Genomic DNA, 26,576 nt, shown 5'->3' on the forward strand with positions numbered 1-26,576 from the left:
AAAACAGAATAAAATATTTAAGTACCAAAGGGAAAAATAAAAACCTACTTATTTAAAATGCTTTGTCCACTTATTTAAAATTAAATGTCTAGCAAAATTATGCTTCAAGGTGAAAGATATATAGAGACTGTCTTAGAGAAAACCTGAGATATTTCATTTTCTGCAGATCTGTCCTATAAAAACTCACATTAAAGGAAAATAATGTAGTTCAGAAACTCAGATTTACATATAGAAAAATATTAAGAAGTAAGCGAGATTAATTAAAATATTTCAGTTCTTTGCTATTATGGATTGTTTAAAATTCTTCATTTAAGGCAATAACAAGGTTTATATAATTATAACAGCGTAATACAATGAATGGCAAATGTGTCACAAGACAGAGGAAATAGGAGTACTCTGTTTCAACTGCAGAACATGTGAGTTAAGTGTAGTATTTAACGGTGAGATTAGGTCAGGTGCAAGTGTGCATTTTAAATTTTAGACCAACCACTATTTTTTAAATGGAAGTATAGTTGACAAACCAAGAGAGAAGATAAATTTTTCAGTTAAAACCAAAAAGAGGTAGAAAAAAAGTAAAGTGAAGAGTAATAGAAAAATTGAAATTACAGTAGATATTAGTACAACCGTCTCAATAATAAGCACAGATGTGATTTATATAAATATTGAGTGCATATTATATATAAATATATAATAAATCAAGCAGAAAATAGTAAGTATTAAGGAATTATGAAAAAAGAACCAATTCTATGTTTTCTACATACAGTATACCTACCTTAAAGATAAAGGTTCATAAATGGTGAAAAGAAAAAGATGGTAAAACATTTTAAACTAAAGACAGCTCAAGTAGATATATAAATTTTAAACACAATCAACCTCAGAACTAGAAAACTTATAAAAAATAAAGAGGTACATTACATAATGATCACGTAATCAGTTCTTCAAGAAAATACAAAACCCTGCATATACGCACCTAAAAAGGGGGCAGCAAAATATCTAAAGCAAGAACTTGTAGATTTGGGAGGAAAAGTAAAACAGTTTACTGTTATACTTAGAAAGCCTAAATTTGTTCTGTCAGTAATACAATAAGCAAGTAGAAAATATGGATATAAATGACCTAGGTAAAAGTAACAGACAGTATGCCTACAGCTGTGAAAAGTACAATCATCAGACATTCATAAAGACAGCCTTTATGTAAGTCCACCTTGGAGTGGCTCTATAATGGCGTGGGAAAGGCAGAAGTGAAGGAACCAAGTATTAACAGTAAACAGAGTCTCACTTGCTTTCTAGTCCAGACTGGCTTCAAACTCACAGTCCACTTGCCTCAACAATTCTGGGGCTAATATTATAAACTTATGCTACCATGTCCAACATAAGTTATTTTTCCAACCATTATGTTAGGACAAGAAATATATGTATATATATATATATATATATATATATATATATATATATATATATATATATATATATATATATATATAACTATTCATAAATGGCAGAAGTAAGAGAGAACATTGGGTAACTGAGGAAGTTTTTTCTACAAGTGAAAGACATTAGATCATTTTAAAGTTCACAAGAAGGAGTTTATAGAGTTTGAAAATTTATTTGAATAGAGAATAAATTACACTAAAAAAGAAAACGGGGCTGGAGGAGGATGGCAAGGCAATACGTGATTGAACAGTAGAGAGTGGGGCTGACAAAGTTGATAAAGGAGAAGTGGAGGAGAAAGGGAGAGGCTATATGGAAGCAGATGTGGATGTTTCTCTCGGTGTATCTCTATATAGATAATGTTGTTATGATTATTTCTAAGGGTTTCTATGGATCAACTTATCTAGGTGGGCAATTTATATCTTTGTTGGCTGGTTGTAAGCTTATTGTGTAGAGAGATTGTGGATTGATAATTTAACATAAAAACCTGTTTGAGAACTTATTGTTGTTGAATTGTTAAAAAAGCAATGGCTGAGCTATAGTTCGAACTAGCAGTTTCAGCTATGTTGCCTGCACGTGAGATGAGGATGCACAGGCTTGTGGAAAGAGATGTGTAGGTGCCAGGCTTGGGAACTAACCACCTAAGGGATTGAGCTCACTGGGCTCTGTACTGGAGCAACTCCCCAGATTGAGAGCTCCGCAGACTCTTATTTTGTAGAGGGAGCTCTCACTGCGGGACCAATAATAACAGATTCATTTTTTTTTAATTTTACCTCGACAAGGGACAATGGTAGTAAGTGGCCAATAAAATTGTCCTTATAGAAATGGATGGTAATGGCTTTGATTTTCACAAATGAAAATTATGGGTGCAACTGTAACTATCATTATAGATGTAATAGCAGCAATTTGCAGGTAGTTTGATGGTTTGAGTTTTGTTTTGGTTTTGCTTTTGCTTTTGCTTTTGTCTTTTTAAGATAGCAACAGGAGTTGAAGTGAATCTTGTCAAATGATAGAAAGAACATTGTAGTATTTGTGAGCTTGTTAACCAAATGAGAATGGACTGAGAAGAGACTAAATAGTAAAGCAGAAGCAGTCTCTTTCATAGTGTTTGTGCATGAAAACAATAGTACAATGTCTCCTTATTTAGTTTCATGGTGGGCTTTTACATATAGAGAAGAAATTGAAGCGGAAGCAGGGCAACTTACGAAAGTTCACACAAGGTAGGTTTAGTTTTCAGGAGAATATAATATACACAATATAGAAGGATTTCTTCAAGATTAATTTTGTAGTTGAAATGCTTATCAGAAGAGACTACAATGATCCAGAATAACATAAATAGTAGACTGAATGTTGACCTTCCAATTCTATCACATGTCTAACTAGCTGCTAAGTATGGATGTACATCAGAATCATCAGAGTAATTCAAATATATTATAGAAGACCTTACACCCACTTATTTTCATCTCAGTGGCCTAAAATTATGGTTACCTACTCCAGATACGATCCACAGACTGGCAGCATATTCATCCTGTGGGAACTTATTAGTAATGGTAACTTTTGGGCCCAACTTCCACTATTAAATCAGGGTTGGCATTTTAACAAGCCCCAGTCTACATTGACTTTTGCATACACGAAAGCCTACAAAGTGCTGGACTGAAGCATAATCACATGAGCACTGGTTTGATGCTCACCTATGAGGTTTTAACATGCAATCAGAGTTGAGACCATCTCTGCTAAAGAGCATTTAAAAATGTCCTTAAAATTTTATGGTAAAATTTTATATCATTTCATGTATACCAAAAATAATACATGTAAAAACTGGTAGCATCAAAATAAGGCTGGTAGTTAATACCATCATACAAAAATGACCTTCATGGTTTTGATAGTGCCCCCTAGTTATATAAAATATTATTACAGGAAAATATGTGAGAACTCGAAACTCTTGTTTGTGAGTCCTTGTTATTGTCAGTTGTTTAAAAGTAAAAATGAAAGCATTTTAAGTGATGAGAGATCATGTCTAGAATGAGAAAAAACTGTTGTCTATCATTATCTAAGAACTGAACAGTCCCCATCATTCATTGGGAGGGAGCCATTGGAGGACTCCAAGCTCTCCACATTTCCAAGTACCCACCCAATAAAGAAAAAAAAATGCAAAATCAAAGGTACAAACAAGAAAAGTTAGGAAGACTGCCCTTGCACTTTTTTTATCAAATAAGTAAAACTTTTTTTTTTCCCCTTTGGTAGTGATGAAGCAGCGGCTCAACCTATATCCCCAGCCATCTCTTCAGTTTTTATTTTGAAATATGGTCTTATTATGTGGTGCCAGGTTGGCCTTGAAACTGCTTTGTAGCCCAGGCTACCCTTGAATATCTGGTCCTCCTGTCTTAGATACCCTACTAATTTTTATTGCAGTTCTGCACAACCAGTTACAGAAAAAAATAAAATAAAACTTTGAATTAGTCTGAGAAGGTAGCTCAGTGGGTAACAAACAGGACCTGTTGTGTACCCATGAATACCTGAGTTTAAGATCCAATCACCCTTGTAAAATGTTTATTATGACCACATACACACATCTAAAACTGTAATACTGTGACAAGAAGGGGCAGGAGGATCACTGGACTTTCTGTGTGCCATTCTAGTTCCAATTCAGTGAGAAACCCTGTCTCAAAGAAATATGACAGAGAAATGACAAAGCAGGACCCCTCACATTCTCCTATAGCCTCTCATGTGTACACACACATATATGTACACAAATATCAACATCATGCAACAAATGCACACACTGAAAGTCATAACTTAAAACATATCGTCAATACCCTTGCAACCTCTTCTCACCACTTATTGAGATTCTATGTAGACGAAGACACAGATGACAAATGGTGGAGGCCACTTTAGTAGGTGATATATCAAAGCTATAAAACTGTACCATGAGTTTTCCATATTGAGTTACTTGCTTCCAATTGGAGGCCTTCCTTTCAAAATTAATAATCAAAACATGTGAAAATGTTTTCATTTTGGAATGGTCTTACCTTTAGCATGTCTGTTTTCCAGCTTGTTATTTAAAAAAAAAAAAAAAAAAAAAAAAAAAAAACAAAACAAAACAAAAAAAAAAAAAAAAAACTACAAAGTCTGCCACTACTTACTATAACAATACAGAAGCACTGTGTAATGTGGACTAAATACATTTCAGAGTTTGACACTTAAGCTCATCCACTTCTTAAATGAACTGAAAGCTTATTTGAGGTCTGTAGGCTGCATTATATTGATTCTGAGAGAATTACTTGTACAGCAAAAGGAAACAATGACAATGCTTAAACTCCTTTATTCTTCATTCCAGTGTGCTATTACTTCCAACAATACATATATTAATATATCATTGCATATTCTCTTGAACATAGTGCTAGAAAAGTAGTAGTACACCTGTGTATTTTTAAAGCACTATAGCATCTTGTATAGACATACAAGAACATATATTCACTTTTATTCATGTTTTGGTTTTGTTTACTTTATTTTGTTTTTGCTTTTTTCCCTTGGTCTATGAGAATGAGGCAGAACTTTTTATTTAGTAACCTCTCAGTATTTGAGTATATTTTAGTAGCGGCTGCTTAATTGATGTCAAAAACGCGATATAAGGCTGTATATTTGCCTGCAGTATTAGTCTTAACTATCATATGCCTTCTCTTGCAGACAGTGTGGTGAGCACATGGATAAAACAGACTGAAACGTCACTCTTTCCTAGACAAATAAGAGAATATTGCCATTAAAATATGTCAAGTGATTGAACAGACATTTCTACACACACGATATTCAAGAAGGATCTCAGCTTAGTTTTCAATGCAGCCTTCCTGGAGAAGAAGGTATCTAAACTGAGGCTATTCCTTCTCACAGATCCAGACTAGAAAAACAAGGAGAAGACAACAGTTTGTCTATTTATAGAGCCACCCTTCTAGAATAGTCCCAGATTCTTAATAGTGCTGATTCACAGAAGCATCTTCCCCTAAATCAAAGATTCAGACTCTAAAAGATTTCATATGGACACTTTCTCAACCATATCAAAGTTGTTCCTGGAGAATCTCATGTTGTCAGACTTTGCCACAAAAGAATATTTTTACCTTACAAACAAAATAACCACCACAGTCTGATAAAGACAGTAGCTCTATAACAATAACATCACTAGAGGGCCAAAATATGATATTTTTGGGCCATTCAATTAGGCCATCATCTGCCTCATGTCATGAGTAGCATTCCTGGGCAAAGGTGACAGTGCTCATTTTCTGATTGAGATCAATGATGTTTTTTCAGTACACAAAAGAATAACTGGGCCCCTTCTGATGGATATTTCTGATGGGAACCAACAGCACTATATTATAGTAATCCTGTTTTAGCCTTAACGAATCCTAGGGCTGAGGATGATCATTTGCTCAAAGTCATCAGGAAGGTATTTAGTTGGCTAGAAAGGAAGTCTGTGGGAATCCTCTCATGTTCAGGTTCCCAGAAGGTCATACAGCCTCTGGAGCTTTCCTCTTTTTTATTGCAAATTCTCTGCATTTACATTTCAGGTGTTATTACCTTCCCACAATCCCATCCCCCTCCCCCTCCCCTTGCTTCCATGACAGTGCTCCCTCTCCCAACCACCCTCTCCGTCTTTGTGCCTTGGTATTCCCCTACACCGGAAAAAGAGCCTTCACTGGATCAAAGGCCTCTCCTCCCATTGATGTCAGAAAATGCTATCCTCTGCTGCATATGCATCTGGGGCCAGAGCTTTCCTTTCTTTCAGTGTATCTGCTAATATTCACTAGTCTTCAACTTTTTATTCTACAAATCAGTAAAGTAAAAAACTAAACAACCCAATAACCCAAAGGGCAAAAGACTTTAATAGAATAGGATTTTGTACAAGAAAATAGCTGCATAGATAATAAGCACCTGGAAAGGTGTCAAGTTAGCTTCAGCCACCATGATGATGCAAATTAAAGCCAAAAATTAGACACAAGTGGACATCCACTAGAATGGTAAAAGTTAAAATGATAAATAATGGTAAATACTGTGCAGGATATTAAGTAACTTCAACTCTAACATATTGCTGATGCTGATGTGAAAAAGTCTAAACACTTTAAGAATTTTAACCTAAATATTTGTTTTTATATTTTACACAGTCCTATGCAGACATTGTCCCCTGAATTCTCACTGGACATATCTTTTTCTACTTTGCTTGTTATGAATAACTTGAAACTGGCAATTGGGGAGATATTTACAAATCTGTGACAGAGCTATTTTTATTAGAGAATTACTATATGCCTGAGAGAAATAGTTATATATGTTCTCCAGAGGCTATATTCAAGGTTTTTTTTTTTTTTTATTTAGAAAAACAACAAAAAGGAAATTACCTAAAATATACACCAATGTAAAAATGGGGCAATAAAATGTGGTACCTTCACACAATGAACTAGTAATATGTGAATATAAACAAAAACTACCTAAAAGCATAAAAAATGGAATGTGAGGGCTATTTAATGGGTTACAGACACATCACACATGTTTTTAATTACTACACAATTCTATTTGTAGGAAGCTCAAGACAAAAAAACCTGATCAATACAAATAGATTTCAGAGCAATTTTTCTCTAGAATCGGTGGCAGTATTAACTGGAAAGGGACATTAAAAAGTCATTTTAGTGCTATAGATATTTTATATCTTGATTTGAAGGATACTTTTATGGGTATCTGTGTAGATAATACATAAGCTGTACATTCAAGACATGTATACATTACCATATACAAGTTATGCCTGAGTTATAAAGAGTATACATATGTGCATACCCTCTAATCAGTGACCCTGCCAATAAAATGATAGAATATAAGGCATCCAACAGTGGTGATTACCAAGAAGAACAAAGGTATCCCAAATCTTGGCAGACAAATCCATTCAGTTTTAGTGAAGTCCAACACACTGTCACCATAGAGACTTTCAACACCTGTACTGGCAGCACAAATGATGCATAGAGAATTTGTCTCCACCAGCACATACTCCCCAGACACATCACTGCCTGGGAAAGAATCCAGTGAACACATAGCTGTCTCTCCCATACACCTACTGCCATAACAGCAGAAATACAGAAATGTAAAGAGAGGGACTCTTATCCAACTTAGGCAACCAGCCAGCATTTGCTGTCAATGGAGAACACTAAAGCCTGAGACCTACTAAGATGTTCCAGAAGGATTCAAATAAACTTCTAAGTATATTGCTAATCTTGGGTATTTTTGTTGCTTTTTTAATAAGTAAAAATCAACAAAATAGCTGCTTTTGTTATCAGCAAAAAAAAAAAGATGTGTGATAATATCATTCTACAGTTTTCAATTTCTGGCAGGATACAGAACTAAGCCCTTCTTGAAGAGTTACGATACAGCCTTTTCATCTACCCTAGAACTACCATATTCTTAACATTGCTCTTTAATGAAATATAGTAGAGATAAAGAGGAAAAATTGTAATTAATAACATAGTTGCACAAGCACACACACATACACACACACATATATATATAGTGATATACCATGTACACACAGACACACACAGACACACACACACACACACACATATATGTATATATATATATTATAGTGATATACCATGTACACACACACACACATACACCATACACACACACATACACATATCACTGAACTTCTCAAGACTACTTGAAGAAATATTAATTGCATACCTACTACTGCTTCCAAAAAGTGTTAATTTCTTAGCACTTCTGGCTTGCCAAGCACAAGGCAATGTGGGCTCTTTTACAAAGAAGAGTGTGTGTGTGTTGGCATCTGAAGTTGGGCAGGTGTGCTCTCAAGAGATAAAGACTAGAGGATTTAAACAGGGTGCCAAACACATCTGCTACCAAATAACTTTAAACAATTGGCCAGGAATTTCTGTGCTTGTGTGATCTATGTCTGCCTTTTGGGAGTGTACATACAGAAAACTTAAGGGTCACACTAACTAAATCTGCACTAATTGATAGGTGGCCTGTTAAGATATAATCTCAAGAAATGGAGCTGAAATAGTTCATCAGTACCTTGGGCCCATTTTTACTACCTAGATTGCTTTCTGGCATAAAGTTTCTAGGTCATAATATTACACAGACATGTTCTTCATCATCTTCAAGCCAATTTGACAATTTGGATTGGAAACTTTCAGTAGTGTAGTAGATCCTGCACTAGTGTTTCACACTTTGTCTAAAGGCTCCAGTTTTTCCCAATTCTGCTACCATATTTCAGGCCTTGTAATTTGCCCAGGAAACTATTAGGACCTTTCATTGGCTTTCAGTTGCTTTCAGTAAAAGTTTATCTTTCAACTTCAGCAGATAATACCCTGTAGTCTTTTCTTGCCTCTTTAATTTTCCACTATGGTTTAACCAACAGCTTTACTCTCTTTAATTTCCCAATATTCTTTAATAGAAAACAGGAAGTAAAAATATTTAAAAAAACAGGAAACCATTTTTATGGAAATGTTATGATCACAATGCCCCCTTCTCTTCTCTTCTCAGAGGTTCCAAACATCTTGCCAAAAGTCTGGTGAACTCTTTCACATACTGAACCTCTCATTTAGAGGTTATTTCTTCCAAGAAGTCTTACCTTAATACCTCAGACTTCCATTTTTTTAGAAATCCACACCTGTTTTGTAAGTATGTCATGAATCTTTTTCTCCTGAATGTTCTGGGAAGGCAGAACTGTATGCCTTGCTAACATTATTTAAGTTAAGATTTACTCAAAGTTGGTAAGACTTTTTTACATCATAAATGAAAGTTCTTCCCTCAACTGTATTATTTTCTGTCCAACTCTGTATTGATGGTAACCTGCTACTGTATTCTTGTTTGTACACATGCACACGTATATGTCCTCATCCTTCCCTACATCCCAACACAGTAGATCTATTCTTTGTATTCCACTTTAGTGTTTTAGATTCTCCTGTCATAGCAACATGATTCTTCACTTTGTGGTTTACCCATGCTAACCAATTCATGAATAAATTTATGCTTTAATGTCCTTTATCTACACAGAGATTAGCTAGAACCCAACATAGTATAGTCATGTAATACCTGTTGAATTAATGGGTCTCTGCAATAACTGATAAGGTATGAGATACATTCTCTGCATGACCTCTACTTCTCAGGGAAGAAAAAAAGACTCTTTCTGACCACCTGTCAAGTATCAGAAACCTATTACATATGGCACATCTATGAGCCTGAAAATCAGCAAGCATTGTCAACATCAAAGATATAATTTAGAGGCATATCTTTGGATATTAAAGCAACTTTTCTTTCCTAGCTAGGTAAGTACCTCCATACGTCTTCCGTCAGTGAGATAGTTCAATGGCAGTCAGTTGTCAATTACAGCAGAGCTAGTGTTCTCATGGAAAAGAGGTTAATATTCTATGGATGTCCACCATCTCTGAAGTATCAAGGAAAATAGACCTGCTGAATCGCCCAAATCACAACCTTATGCTGAAAGGGGATACCAATAGATAAAGGCTGAATATGGTTAGAGATAAAATAATTTCCCCTAATTGCCTTCCTTAAGGCCTCTGTTGTGGGTAGCATAACATCACATTCAATATTTCAGGGTTTCAATAACACTGTGGCTATAAAAAATACTGGGGCTATAAACAATTGAAGTGGTGAAGCAAACATATGAACACCCAAGGAGACCAACCTTTGTCTCCAGAATGTAAGCAAAAGGATCAAATTCAATTTTATCTGTTTATTGAAGATGTAAATGATTTGTACATGGAACAGTAAGAGCCTATGGGCACAAATGAGGGATTATACACTGTCACCAAAGAAAAATTTAATCAGCAAGTAATAACAATCTCTGAAGGTTCAATAAGCACATCTTTGTTAGGCTTCTGTATGTCCAGCACTATTCTAAATGCTTAGGATGTATAGGATTAAATGAACCATAATCCCTGCCTCAGAGATCCCATGCATTCTATTGTTGAACTACCTTTGAGAAAAGATGATATTTGAGTTCCTAAATACCTATGCCTTCTATCTAATGTTTTGCACTAAATCTAAAAATGTTATCCCTTGTTACCAATAAAAGTTTTATTCTTTAGTTTTCTGCCTGCCCTCCTACCCACACCAGATGTTGGTAACAATGTTAATACCATAGATGTGAGGAGAAATACTACTAGCCAAAACCAGGTCAAATTGATTAAAGTAAGCTTTACTTATGTACACAGGCTGTCTTACCCTAAGGTAGAGTTCAAAAATTCTGTGCTGGACATGAAAAGGATAGGAGTTTTATATTTGAAGAGTACAGGGTTTCCAAATTAGGGGGGTTATGGCAGGCAAACAAGCAGGGGTCAAAACAGCAAAACAAAGTATAACAAGTTGGTCATAACAACCTTCTGAAACGAAGGCATGGTTGCAAAGTACTTATAACAAGGTGATCATAGCAACTTTTTGAAACAACGGCATGACTGCTCTTTCCTGGAACAGGCAATATAGAAATATTTTCAGTTGATGTTATAGGTGAAGAGAAACAGAAGCATAATCATAAATAAGAATGAACCTACTTTGTCTTTACTATTACGTGGTTTTCACACCCAAGATGGAGGCAAACTGGTTTAACAATAGATAACAAGCATGATTCAAAGGATGCTTCTTAGACTATGGAGAGTATCCACTCTTCCCACATATTTTCTTCTGTTTGGTTGGTTGAACATGCTTGTCACTGGTAATAGAGTTCTATCTTCTCTCTGAGATTTCTATTGGAACATCCAGAATGTATAGGGATTCAGGATTTAAAGCAGGACAGAATGTGACTGCTTTTCATAGACTGTTTTGTCATATGCCAGTGGCCTCTATTCTGTATTGGACTAATGTATTCAGTCTAATGCAGAAACTACATTAACCAATATCCAAATGTCCAAAACTGAGACACTTGTGTTTCAGAAACTGTTGAAAAACTGACATTAGATTTTTAATTTATTCTTTAACAATGCTAATGAGATAGATTTTATCACCATCCTCATCCTCATTTTACAGATGAACTGAGGCCTATATGCATCAATGCCAATACTGAGGTTCGAAGCCAGGTAGGATGTCCCTATGTCACCAATATCAACACATCTCAGAAGAGCCAAGGCCTTTGCAGGCTGAATCACTGAAATAATCTTAGTTTTGGCCATTTGCTGCCAGGTCAAAAAAATGAATGAAAGTAGCAACTAAGATATACTTCTAAGTTTCAAGAGTACTAGCTTTATGTGAGGACCTTGAGAGAAAAATTATTTCTAGAAGAAAATGTATTATCTGGTCTAATTTTCTGTTATGTTTTGCATCAAGTATTCATCCTAAGTTTCAAGGTTCATCATCCAGGAGAGATGTTTGCGTGTCATCAGATAGTAGAACATTTTGTTGTCAGTGGTAATTAAGCCATCTGCCTTATTTTTCATTGTTCTCATCCTTAATGCCCATTTAAGGATAAATGTAAAATGATAAAGAACTCATCTGATATAGGAATTTTTTACAAGCTATAAATTTAGTTTGCTATTTGCAATCTTAATTACCTTGAGTTGTGGGTTATATAGTGATTTTATCTTTTTTCCATAAACTGCAATGCAGAGGCTCATGCTCAGAATGTATTCATCCTCACTTTCTTTTGTAGACAAAAGGAACAATTACATGAATTGGTGTGTAAAATCATTCCTAATATAGTTGCCTTTTACCTAAAATCCTGATTTAGTTCCACTATATTGTCTCCTATAAAGAAATTATCATAACCTTGATAGAGAGGAAATGACAGGAGAAAGGAATAACAACTACTCATTGATGCTGTCTCACACTGTAATCTTTCTTTGGTGCCATCCAGGATTGTCTTCCAAATGCCTTACATTCATAGTGCTATGACCTGCAAACAAGCTTTACTGGGAATCCAAACAAAGGCAATGATGTCAGGCATCTAATTTAATTCAGCTTCATTATTTGAAACAAAGAGATAATCCTTCCCTTAAAGGGTCATTGCAATAACATATAAAAAGTGCTTGTTCTGGAATATAGTAGTAATATCCTTGTTAGAAATTGTACTTTCTGGGGTGGAGAGATGATTAAGAGTAGATACAGTACTTCCAAAGGACTCAGGTTCAAATTTTTGAGCCAACCTAGACTATTCAGTGTGCTATAAACCAATGATAGACATAATTTTTTTTTCAGTTTGTTTGTGAGTTTCTGGTGGGGGGCATGGTATTTCTGTACAGTTCTGGATGTATTGAAATTTACTATGTAGATGAGACTGGCACCATAGTAATTCATAGAACTCTGCCTGATTCTGCCTCTAGAATGAGTTCTGGAATTAAAAGCATACACCAGAACATTCAGCAATAAATTTTGTTTGAAAAGACAAGATGACCTTTTATCTTAGTTCATAAGAGAAAGAGCCAGGCAGATCTCTGTGAATTCCATGCTAATCAAAAGGTATACAGTGAGACCCTGTTTCAAAAAATAGGCAGATGGCTGCTGAGTAATAATATTTAATCTTAACCTCTGACTCCCACATAAGCAAGTATATATGTACACACACACACACAAACACACACACACACACACACACACACACACACAAACACACACACACATGCACGCATGCAGCATGCATTCACATACACACAAGTTTATTCAGTTGCCAGAATCCCCCATGTATCTTTTCACATCTTTGCAGTACATTTTCCAGGCACCATTCTGAGAAAAGACAGTGTAGTAGTAAACCAAACATACAGATACTCTAGCATGGCAGAATTTGTATTCCCTTGCGGATAGCAGAATAATGAAACAAAGAGGCAATGTCATATTGTAATTGGTACCAGAATGAAGTTAAAATAAGATGTTGATGGATATTTTTTAACTGAATGCATTATTACAGTTAAGGATTAAAGGGGAAGTGGAGAAAATGAGCACACAGGTCTAGAAGGTCCCAGAAGTTCATTCCAGTGAGATCCAAGAATAAGCAGTAGGAGCACAGCAAAATACAAATGGAGAAAAGCCAGGAAGTGCAAAGCTCCACGTACTTCTTCCCTGTAAGAACTTGGGGTTTTATTCTGTACATGATAGGAAACCCCTACAGAAGGTGATATTTTTTTATAGGTTCAATTTTTTTTTTCATTTTAAATAGCCAGAAAAATCAGGAACAGAAGACATTTGACTCCTAATGCACTGTTCTACCCACTCAGGTCCACATTTTCTAGACTTAAATGCCCTTCATTACTTGATGTTATTCCCCTTGCATGATTGGCTGTGATCTTTTTTCTAAATCTAAAAACATAATCACCATTACTGTGCATTTTACTCTTTTGCCATTTGGCCAACCAGGTTCAACATTCTCCTATTTCTATGAATATTGCTCCCGTTTAAACTACTAAACAAGATTCATTCCCTATGAACTTGCTCAGCAAGCATATATGCTTGGCCATAAAAGTGAAGCGAGGATATAAGTAAATGAGAAATAGTAGCTCTGACTAGAAAGATTAACTTCACACATTTCTAGAAATCTTCAGATATCAGGATTTTTTAATTAACTAAGTGAAAATTTCTCCAAGATTATGTAAATAATTAAATTACATTACCTTTCTTATCCAGATCAGTGTGAAATCAGGCAAAAGATGCAATAGTATGGGACAATTGCTTTTTCCTTTACCCAAGACCATTTTTGTTTGGTTTGTGTCTCAAATCTCAGCTTCAGTAACTTCATATTGAAAGCAGATCCATTTTCCCAGACAAGCATTGAAGACAAACTTAGCTTATTTAGGAAATTCCAAAATGGAGTTGTTCAGGTTGATTTTCAGTACAACACCCAAGGTCTAGGAATTTACTTCTGTGAAGTAAGAATCAAAACAGGGATGATAGACTCTTCCAAATCTAGACAGCCATTTCACTATTGCTAGTGGCAATAAACAGTTCTATATGCATGATTCTGTGCAAATGGGAATGTGTGACTAGATAGTCACTTGTTTTGCTTCATCCACAGCTTAAATTTGGTGTCCTCTGAAAAATGTAATGTTTCAAAGGCAGAATGATTATTTCTGTTCACTTATTAAGGGATGACTAACTTGCTTTTGGCTTCTCTACAAATGAATCACAGTAACAGTCCCCAACTTTGGACTTCTGGTGTTCTGATGTAATGTGTGGCTATTAAAAGAAGAGGAAAGAGAGTGGGTGAGAGTGAGATCATGCTAAGACAGAACGTAACACAAAGTGAGCTAGTGTAATTTATGAACTGCTAAGACCAGATCTATCCACTTCAAGGTGTTTTTATGTGACCTGAGTAAGGATATCTTACCAATTACTACCTGTCACCTACAGCAGCAGAATATAGAACCTAATTAAGACCTAAAATTTAGAGGGATTCAGTGCAGAAGACATGGGTTGGGGATTTGGTAATGAATATTATTTAATGGTTAAAACAGAAACAATAAATACTCGTAAAAATTGAAGACCTGAAATTTGGAGGGATTCGGTGCAGAAGTTATTATATAGAGGGTAAAAGTCAACCTATCCCTTGCAAGTATTTCTAAGCAAAGTTGACTTATTGTAATGTGAAAGGTAATATTTGAGGGCAAGGAAAGCAAACCAACAATCCCTCTTTTTTAAGTGTATGTAGCTTACTCTTCAGTAGCAGCAGAAAATGGGGTGGGGACAAGGTTAAAGAAGGAAGCTGAGAAATGAGATGCTGTGAAAAATCTCATTTGGGGGTAACTTGAATCACTACTGCCAGAGACCAGAGAATACGCATCTCCTTCAAATCTTTCCTCATAGTTGTGGTGCTGTGTTATTGTTTGAAGGTGTTCCCAAAGCATGTAAAAGCCCTGTGTGGTCAGGATCAACATCCTGTCCTCTTTCCCTCACCCCCTTTACACCACCACCCCCCAAAAACTAAAGAGATGAAATATATTGTATCAGATCTTGTATTACACAGGTATTTTTCCTACAGTAAGCTGCAGTCAGGAGCAGACAGTCCCTTTCTTCCATACCTCTTCTCTACCCTCCTCTACAAGGTGTCCCTGCTGTCTTCTGAGGAAAATGCAAGTATGCCAAGGAAAAGCAGAAAGGAAATTATACACTGGCCTGTGGTGACCGGCAGTCCATCCTGGCTTTGTCCCAGACTCTGGCAGAAGGGGATTAGAAAGGCCAATGCTTCCTCAGAATGAAATATTATTCAGAGAAGAGGATCTTTTAAGTATATCCATTTTCTTTCCCAGTTTTCTTTCTGCATTTCATCTAGTTTCAGATCTTTTATTACCTTAAAAGAAATATCAGAGTATTGGAAATAGTGCCTCAAGTAGCTCTAATAAATCTCAAATTGTCATTTATGGTGATAACCTTCTTTTACCTAGTATCTGATTGTATCGTTTACAGATACCATTTATCTTAGAATAATATGACATTACAAATACAATGGTGGGTTCTTAAAAATCTGCACTAGATCCTTTGTATAGATGTCATAGCTATTGGCTTGGTGTTTTGTGAGACCCCTAACAGAAAACAAGTGTATCTCTGACTCTTTTGCATGCTCTTGGGACTCTTTTCCTTTTATTGGGTTGCCTTGTCCTTGTACAGGCAAGAGAGCTTTTGCCTTGTCTTATTGGATCTTGTTTTGTTGTGTTTGATTATTGTCTCATATGATCAAGCAGAGAGGGAGTGGATCTGGGGAGAGGGAACAAGGGTGGGAGCTGGGAGGAGTGGATATAAGAAATCTGTGGTCAGGATATATTTTATGAGAGAAGAATTTATGTTTAATAATAATAATAATAATAATAATAATAATAATAATAATAATAATAATAAAAGCAGCTAGGTCAATACCCTTTTTTATTACTGAAACTGTGCTATCTGAAATCTTGTATGTAAAGAAGAAAAATTGCATACCTAGGATTGCCAGCATACCTTAGGTAAGCAGAGAAGCCATGCTAAAAGACCATACATCTTCTGACTAGATAAGGAGAAATTATAAGTATGCCTGCAAACCTTTATCTATCAATTTCAGACACTGTAGGAAGACGAGAAAAAATTTGAACTCAGAAAACACCCCTTTATTATTTGTTCACATTTTCATGTGATACTGATGTCTAAAGATGAGGCTTAACTCCTGCTAAGATTTATAGAGGCTTGGGATTTACTAGAACAAATCACTTGGCATTGTTTATTGCTAAAATCTTCTTGTTGCTTTGTGCACCATATTCCTTGTGATTTTGCATACACACTAAATTCATGGCAATTATTACATTACTAATAACACAGTATATATAGTGAGTACTTACTGAGTATGTGTTGGCTTAACAGCATCTATACTTAGGCATATAATAGTCTTACAAACACAAATTTTCCACTAACCCATGTGACAGATTCAGAATATGTTAAGGGTAAAGGCTACTAATTTGTCTTGTTTTCTCTCCTCTTTCCTCTATGAAAGCACCTAGACTAATTTATTACTACACTCATGTGGGTTTCTACTGTTTGTAGGTTTATAAGTCCCGTGTCTGCTCTGCTACAGGGCTCAGCTGCTCTGGGAGTTGACTGCTTTTACCACTGACAGGAGGGCATTGGGCTGAAGTGAAGCTCAAGAACACCACTCCAGGGGTGGGAACGTATAGTCTGAGATGAGAGACAGGTGGAGCTGTCTCCGGGGTCCCAGGTTTTGTGATGAGGTCAGGGCCATCTGATTCTCAGGCTCTTGGATATCCAGGCACCACTGGGAGCAAAATAAGGGCTGAGAATGTACTAGAGCCTGCAGGCAGGATCTAGCCAGGGCCAAGGGGGAAAATGGGGAGGGGGTTTCCAGCTGATCCCGGGTGAGGTGGGGCATTCTTTGGTTTGACCACTGTAGGCTTGATGGTTGACTTGGCTGAGGTTGGACGTGGCTGGGAGCACAGAGAGGCCTTCTGTAGAGATATGTTCTCCATAACTCCCCATTGTGGATCCTGATGAAAAGAGGTAGTCCATGGTTTTAAGGCATTTGCTGTCAGGGTAGAAAGTGGATGTGTAGAACCATATCCCACATCTCAGGATGGACCTGAGATTAAATACCTTTTGCAGGGAGGAGTATCTGGAAGGAAAAAGCTTATTGGCTAAGCCATCCAGGCCTTTAGCTGCCTCATTAAAATGGAGATACATCTTGAGCCTAATTGACATCACGTTCTCTACATGTGGAGGGGCTTGGGACATTGCCATTATGTGACTGATGGCCACAAATTTATAGGGGCTTCATCTAGTGACAGGAGCCTGGTACCCAGGAACAAATGAGGCTCTACCATCCCTTCCAGGTCACTGGGGCTTCTAGCCTTAGTTCAACCAGAAATCAGACTCCATGGTCCCATAACTGTTTATAGAAGAGCTGAACATGGTTTCCATTCTTTGGCTTTTTCTTTGCCTTTTTATTTTACATGAATTCTTGAAAATACACATGTTACCACAACTCAGAATGTCAGGGTTCTAGTTTTCTCACTGCAGCTCCTTCAGGAAAGTAAATCAAAGCATCCTAAGGCCACACATATATGTAGATATCTGAGTATTATGCGCAAGATATCTGATTGTGACTCCGTGAGTGTCCAAGAGTGAAATGTGTTTATACTTGTTATGTACTTATTAGAAACAGTGATGAGACCTGAGTTGTTTCAAAAGTCACAGGGGAGTTTCAACTTTCAGTTTCCATTCCGTCTTCTCACTGCTTATTGCACATTACAATTCCACAGGTTCTCCATACCAGGTGGGTGGTCTGGCACCACCCAGCTGGTTTGTCATTCATTCTGTATCACTCTACTAGTCAGAAAGGAGAGTGACATATGTGCTACCCACTACCTCATCAGAAATTCAACGCAACTACATATCTCACAGCATCTCTATTGCTGAGTTAAGAAATCTTCCATCTCAAACTTCAGTAAGGTTCCATCCCATTTTCTAAGATGGTCAGCAACTGTCTGATAACAGAATGGTTTCTATATTGTCTGACTCCTTTCTTAAGTCTTAGCAGTATAAGTGCAAAGTTGGCAGATCAGTAAAATAGTTTATACCTCTTTAGCAAGCAGGGCCTGGGCATTGTAAGGAATAGATGGAAAAACATCCCTATTGTAATTGGGTTCAACCATGTGGCTTAACACCATCTTTTTGGCAATCTTTTCTCTTGATATATTTACTAATCATTCTAAGAAAGACCATACACTGATTATGGGAACAAACGATGCACAGAATATTACAGATATACATGCTTTCAATATCACTCCTCTAGTCTATTCTGACTCGTTCCCCTAAAGTCTTTACCTCTCATAAAAATTCTCTCATCTTTACATTTGTCTTTTTTTTCTTTTTCCAAAATAACCTTTTAAATTTGGAAACTTCTGGTGACTAGGAATAATCCTAATCAAGACTTGCTAGCCTGTGCTTAGACAAGAGTTGACAGAAAGATACTTGCAGAGCTTAAAACCACTGAAAGATTTTTTTTTGGCAATTAATTCCAAAATGCTAGGACAAAATTTACCATATGGTTCAAACTATAAAAATAGCCTCCTAGGTATGTCTGAAAGACTGTATGTGTATATAAAAGAAATGAAAATATTTTAGCTAGACATAATACAGCAACATATTTTTTTGAACCTAAGGGCTGGTGTTCATGAAGAAATGTCTGGGAAGAGGACACTGGAAGTTAGGATGAACAACTAACTCCACCTCTGGGCTAAGTAAAGTACTTTAATAGCTGGACCTTCTCATACATTTTCAGAAAATCCTACTATCCAACTTACTCAGACACATACATGCACAGCAAAAATCTTAACCAATAACCCAATTAGAAGAGATTGAGAGAAGATATAACAGGATCTTGCCAACACTCATGGTAGAGTTCACTCATTGTTAGGCACAGCCATAAATACACTTTTTTTATTTAACACCCCATCCTATGTCTCCCACTGGCTTCATTTTACAGACCAGCCACATTTACAGAGGTAAGACAAAGCTACCTTGATAATAACTAGCTAAGGAGTTGAAACAGTTAACTAGAGGCATACTTATCTGTAGTTAAAACAATAAGATGATGCCACCCTAAGATGCCAGTTTAGTCCCATTTATAAGCCTTTAATGAGCCTTGGCATTCTCATAATAAATGGAATTATTGGGAGAAGGTAAAGTGTGATATCCTGGCACATGGTAGTAGTGCATTAAAACCTCTTACTCCCTTTACAAACATACTATTTTTTTTCACTTCAAATATTTTCAATTCAAATATTCTATAAACACTTATATTTGAATTTTAGCAGCAGGGTAATAAAAGCACCAATTCAGAAATAAGTTGGCAGGAACTGTCATTGCAGTTCTGACACCTATAGGCATATATGATAAGAACCTAAACACACAGGCTCTGTTCAGATTGCTAGGTATAACCCATTTCCTCCTTTTATGATGCATGTGATCTTGGATAAATGGTTCAAGTTCTCTGTGTCTCCACTGCCACACCTGGAAGACAAATCTGGTGTTTATCTGGTGTTAGTTCTAGATCAGCTAATCTGTTCCAGTGCCTAGAATTGTATTTGGCATGGGAAAGAGTAGGTGTCATCTTTTCATGTGCACTTGGATGGCAAGAGTTAAGTGTGTTGACACAACTACACTCTGACTCTAGTCAAGGCGTGTAGAATGATTCTTATGGTATTAGGATTAGAAATCAGCATCTTGCACATAGTAGGCAAGAACTCTACCACTGAGCACTCTCCATTCCTTAAAGTGTACAGAAGTCCCACTGTGCTCCCTTAGTACAATTTTAATTTTTATCAGCTAGAGTCTTACCATTTAGTGACCTTCCCATCTATGCAGACAAAGAACAGCAGAGAAGTCAAAGGTTATTGTCTTAGGGTTCTCTATTGCCAGTATGAAACTCCATGAATAAAGCAGCTTGGAGTAGCAAAAGTTTGTTTATCTTATACTTCAACATCACTGTTCATCAAGATGTCAGGATAGTAACTCAAGGAGGGCTGGAATATTGAGGTGGGAGCAGATGCAGAGGCTTTAGAGAGATACTTCTTACTGGATTGCTCCTCGTGGCCTGCTTCCAAAGAGAACCCTGGTCCACCAGCCCAGGGATGGTACCACCTACAATGTACTGGGCACTCCAACATCAATCACTGATTAAGAAAATGCCCTACAGGACTGCCTACAGTCCCATCTTGAGGAGTCATTTTCTCAGTTGAGGGCTCCTTCCTCTCTGGTAACCATCATTTGTGTCAAGTTGGCATAGAACTATCCAGCATGGTTATGAGGGTAAACTCCTGGGGTTTTATAGTAGATAGAGTAATTCGATAAAATTATTAAGCTGTTAGCATCCCTAGAATACCCAAGAAAGTCTATATAGGTTGTACTACAAAGAATCTTATTTCTCAGATCTGAAATGGGGCCTAAGAATTTGCATTTATCACACACAAGCTGTTCCTTTGATGCTGCTAGCCTGGGTGCCACACATGGTGAAAACCACTGATGCAATCTATGTCTTACATCACTACTACTCATTTGTGGACTATGGGCAAAACATTTTATTTAAACTCTTTGTCTTAGAAATGGAACCAATGACTTTCCCTTACCCCTAAAAGAATATTTTTTTAATTTCAAGAGCAGATATTACTTATTGATATCTACTTGTCCATTAAAAAGAAAATCTGACTGTTGTTTTTCTCCCCCATAGTTGCATACTGCTGTAACCAAGATTCAGGTTCCAAGGCCTGGCTTTAATTATACATTTGCCCACATATGTGTCCTGAACAATGATAAGACTTGCATTGTGGATGACATAGTTCACGTCCTGGAAGAGCTAAGGAATGCTCGGGCCACCAATCGCACCAATTTTGCGATCACATATCCAATCACTCACTTAAAGGATGGAAGGGCTGTCTATAATGGGCACCAACTTGGAGGTGTCACTGTGCACAGCAAGGATCGGGTGAAATCTGCAGAGGCCATTCAGCTCACCTACTATCTGCAGTCAATCAACAGTCTCAATGACATGGTAGCTGAGAGATGGGAGTCCAGCTTCTGCGACACTGTCAAACTATTCCAGAAATCCAACAGCAAAGTCAAAATATACCCGTACACATCCTCATCACTGAGGGAAGATTTCCAGAAGACCAGCCGTGTATCAGAACGTTACCTGGTCACTAGCCTGATCCTGGTAGTCACCATGGCCATTCTGTGCTGCTCTATGCAGGACTGTGTCCGCAGCAAACCCTGGTTAGGCCTACTTGGGTTGGTGACCATAAGCTTAGCCACTCTCACTGCAGCTGGAATCATCAATCTTACTGGTGGAAAATACAATTCCACCTTCCTGGGAGTCCCTTTTGTCATGCTAGGTAAGTACTACCTTTCATTTTCCTTGGGTTTGTTATTTGTTTGTTTTTGTTGATGACTGTAACTAGTTTTCTCAAAAAGCCATTTGACAATTTTGTTTCACTGTAGTGAGAAGGTGTGGAAACAGGTCTATCAAGCATTGGTTACTACCAAGGAACAACCTAACTTGGTTCATATGTCAGAAAGCCAAAGCCTTTGGCTTCAGCCCTGTTTCTACATTTAGTAGCTCTGTAGTATTTAGCAGATATTAATCTTATTTGTCCTCCAGGGTCTTAGGGTGTATCTCCTCAAAAGTAGACCTGAGTAGGGGAAGTTATTAGTAGTTTATTTAGAACTCTAGTAACACCAGTGTGAGAGGGAAGAGGAGAGATAGGAAGGCAGACAGCCCAGAGTATGTTAGGGTAATCTTAAAGGGTACTCTACTTCCCCTGGAGACTTTTTGAAGACTGGGTATATTACTCAGAAGGGTCCTCCGTGAAGGGTGAGAAAATTGGTTTATTTACACTAAAGACCTGTGTGAATTTAGTGAGGGCTGCTCCTCTGCATAGCTAACTCCTCAGTGTTTTCCTTCCACAAGTTGGATAAACTCTGCAGGTGATTTTGTGGTGAAAAGCCCTGGGGAGTTTTGGAATTGCAAATGGAAGGACAAGTGAGTTAGGCTACCTTCCTTGGTTTCTCCATTAATGACTAGAGCAGATGTGAGAGCATCACACAAAAGATGTAATAAGTAAATAAAATGAACAGAAACTGGGAAAGTAAACTGTAAAATATCAGTAGGAAGGTATCTTTTAGGTTAATCTCAGGGGTCAGCACTGTTTCCTCAGGAGAAATAAAGCTTAAAACAAAGTCACAATATTTATAGGATTAGCCGTTCTCCCTGCCTGCTATTGAAGATAGCATGTCTACTACACTAAATGGTAAAGGTCCTTTGAGCCAAAGATTCGATGAAGTTAGGTAGCTTTCTGTCCACCTGTCTTACTGTCACAATGTCTCATTAGTTTCTCCAGCAAAATTAAAATGTCACTTGGAATCAATACCAAATGTTACAAGACAGTTGTGGGGCTGTTGTTGTGGACTGGGACATCATCATAATTTATTTGATTAGTATGCTTTGTGCCATGTTTTTAATTATCAGTTTTAAAATACCAAAATTTTTTAAAAGAAATCTCAGCTGAATTATACAGTTAAATGATCAGTTAAATGACAAACATGGTTGGTCAGTTTACATTCTGTCCTCAATGCTTTGTGACCTGTAAGAACTGAGACCTAGTCAATAAACATATACTAGTAACTTTTATGGAAAGCAGGGTACTGTGGAGAGACCAAGCAGTCTGAGAATCTGCTCGATCAATTTAATTTTTAGTGTTGAAAACAATAGAGAAGGAAGCTGCTGTACTACCTTCTGCATCCAGTCTGATAAGAAGGCAACACGATCTCTCCCTTTAAACTGAATCCAAGACACTTTAGGTAAATTGTGGAATCCAAGACAGTTCCTCAAAGAGTGGGGATGACTGAGTATTAGTAACTTCCTCAGAGAGTTGAGTCAAAGTTTAAATTAAGATGTGTTGCTCATGATTAGTCACATGCTTGACTGCTTGGATTTTTTTTAAACTTTTCATTTTAAAAATAGTGTTTCTGTTGTTGCTTTTGCAAGAAGAAGATAAACAAGAATAAGAAATTGGTTGGGAACTGAATTGAGATAGAAAGATTCTTAAGGTGAAGAAAAAGGGACGTGAGATCCTGGGAAAAGGACCAAAAGTATGGCTTTATGGCACTGCAATTTATTACCGGTGATCACAAAGAGCATTACAATATTTAAAGCTTCTTACCATTAATGATAAGTAAAAAAACATAAAATTTTAGTATTTAAGGCTGCTTAGAATTAGTCTTCAAGGAGTACTGATTAATAGTCAAACCTGATTTTACTAAGTACAATGAACTGAAAATATTGAAACATTTTTGAAGCTGATTGTACAAAATAAAATTAAATAGAATCTTTTATCGTTTCACCAAACCTACCTTGTACTTTTAAAGGTAGTTTAAATGTGCATTCTAAGTATATATATATATATATATGTAAACACCCAAAAAATAATATGGCAGACAGTATCAGAACAAGAGGAATGTGAATGATGTTAAGTTAGGACAGTGCCATTGGAGAGGAGTGTGTCTGAAAAGTGAGTTCAGGAATTATTAAGTAGCTCCACAACTCACCAGAGATTAAGCATCACTGAAATTTAGCTCAGAATTTAATTCAGAAAACAAAACAATAACCACAAAAGTAAACAAACAGGTATTTCCAGTCCAAGAGAACATGCACACCTGGTACTCTCAGACTTGTTTGGGATTTGTGAGCCATGGGTAAAATGCAGGCTTTTCCAGTTTACAGTCAGCATGCAATCTTTCTATACATCATCACCCTGCATGGTTCTCACATTACTTAATCGCAGCATGAACAGAAGCTAAATATTTTAGTGGCTAAGGCTCATTTGCAATAAAGACTTTGCATGATGTAATTGGTGTTTAACACTCTCATAAAGCTAACAATGCCTGGATTTAAGATGCTTGTCCTTCTGGATTTCTCAGATAATCCTTAGAGTAGGACTGTAAAAAAAAATAATACAAGCAAAAGCAAATTCCTGAATGCATTCAAAACCAATGTTTAATTATGTTTATCGGTGACCAGTCCTAAAATAACAGTAAATGTTTTAAAACACCAAGAAGAAATGCAGAGCTAGGAGTTTATGCTACATATCAATTGGTTGTCTGATAATTTGTTGTCCAAAATATAAAATATTCATTTAAGCTTAACTTAATCAGGCTATTTTAAAAACTTAATGATTTAGTTTATCATGTAAAATTATAGCAAATTGAGTCATACACACACACACACACACACACACACACACACACACACACACACAAACACATATACGTCTCCATTTAGAAGAAAAACGTTTTATAAAATACTGAATGCAGAAATCTCCTTGGTTATCAACAATAACCATAATCATAATGTGACAAGTATTATGAATTTCAAATTCAACATTCTTAGTATGACCCTAGTCACATAAGGCCAAAACCCGCAAAAAGCAAAAAATGAGAATTGATTGCAATGAAAAAAAAATGTAAGACTACATGTGGTAAACAGTATTAACTTGATGGAATTACACAGGAGGAAAGTATTTGAATAAACCCTGAGAAGTCATCATAATGGAATTTGATTTTGTGTTTCTAGCTAAGATGATACATGATATCTCTGGCAAAAAGAATATATCCTACACAGATGAATCAGCTTGGCAATGATGTAAGCATAAATACCTCATGATTTAGAATGTTTTTCATCAGTGCCTGCATACTAGACACTTCCAATTCTGCCAAAACCTCTATCCAAATGAGTCAGAGTAGTTTATCTAGAGCTGAAATCCTCAAAGGTCTACAGTATTATAAATGTTTACTGTCATTTGCAGTTGCCAGAATTTAGAGAAGAATTTACTTGGTTATATTAATGTCACATAGTGAGGTATTGATATTTATAAGCATCTTTTAAATCTATTATAACAAGTCATCTAAAGAATGAGGGTTTGTATCATTGTTGTCTAGTTGAGTATGATTTAAGAAATTAGCATCTGCTTTGTATGTGGAAATTCTCCTTATAGCTGCAGTATTTATTTATTTAGCTCTGTTTGTCACACATAAGCCAAAAAAGTAATAGAATGTTGGAGAACATAGAAAGAGCAGAAAGGATGTTTTATTCCTTATGCATGTGGGAAGCTTGTTTCTCATATACATTTCATACACATAAAATAGATAATTGAAGTCATTGTGAAAAATAGCTTGGATATCAGGCTCTGTGTAGCATTTTAACTTACCAGGGTCACTTTGCCTTTGTTGATATTCCACAGCACTGGGGATGAAATAAGATGAAAAACACTCTTCAATTTTGAAGAGTTCAAATGTCAAGTCCAGGGTGCCCTCTTCTGATCTATCTAACCAATGGAGCACACACAACTGTTATATGACTCACCAAATCAGACCTTGTAGTTTCATAGTCCTTGTGAAAGAAATCTTACTGTTTACTTAAACTTTACTACATTACTAACTACAATAAAACTGTAGATAGCTTTCTAGGCACTTCTCTGTATTGATCAATACAGTAACACTAACATTTCTCTGCATCGTTGGTAAATAAATTCCTCATCAGCCTCCAGTTTACCCTCTATGTGTATAAATGTATAATTTGTGTGCATAATTTAGATGGCATTAGCTATAGCAGTTATCCTATATAATACAGGATTACTTCATGTTATAGATATTAGAACTAACATTAATCAACATTATTTAACTGCATACTTTGAATGTTAAATTAAGATATAGCTCTCCGTATACATTCAAATATTTTATATTTAAGCAAAAAGAATGTGTTTGCTTGAATATGATGTAGCATAAATACATGTATATACATATACATGATATATAGCTTCATGTGAAAAGATATTACACAATAGCCATAGCATATATTATGGACCCTACCTATATATACTAGTTTTATATAATGTATTTACACATAATATCTAAACATTCTAATATACTTACATATAAAATCTAAATATCTTTAAGTAAAACTCTATTAGCAAAATAATTTCTTGAACTTTCAAATGCAATTATCTAGCAAGAAAAATCCTTTATCAGTTTCAAACCCTATGTTCTTACTAGAATACATATATGTACTCAGTGTATGTAAAGCCTATAGTAGGAAGACTAAGATGCCTATATCCTTTCCAGAT

At 36.3% G+C, this 26,576-nt stretch overlaps 1 protein-coding gene across 1 annotated transcript in view; it reads left to right on the forward strand.

Moving 5' to 3' along the window:
- PTCHD1 (patched domain containing 1) overlaps window positions 1-26,576 on the forward strand; it is a gene marked incomplete at both ends in the record, with an annotated part of 47,162 nt that overhangs the window by 13,443 nt on the left and 7,143 nt on the right. Inside the window, one exon of the mRNA XM_080910824.1 lies at window positions 21,131-21,791. Within this exon, the coding sequence (XP_080766950.1) occupies window positions 21,131-21,791 (661 nt within the window). The remainder of the gene's footprint in view (window positions 1-21,130; window positions 21,792-26,576) is intronic.

Source organism: Micromys minutus (assembly GCF_963924665.1).
Source record: "Micromys minutus genome assembly, chromosome: X".
NCBI lineage: Eukaryota > Metazoa > Chordata > Mammalia > Rodentia > Muridae > Micromys > Micromys minutus.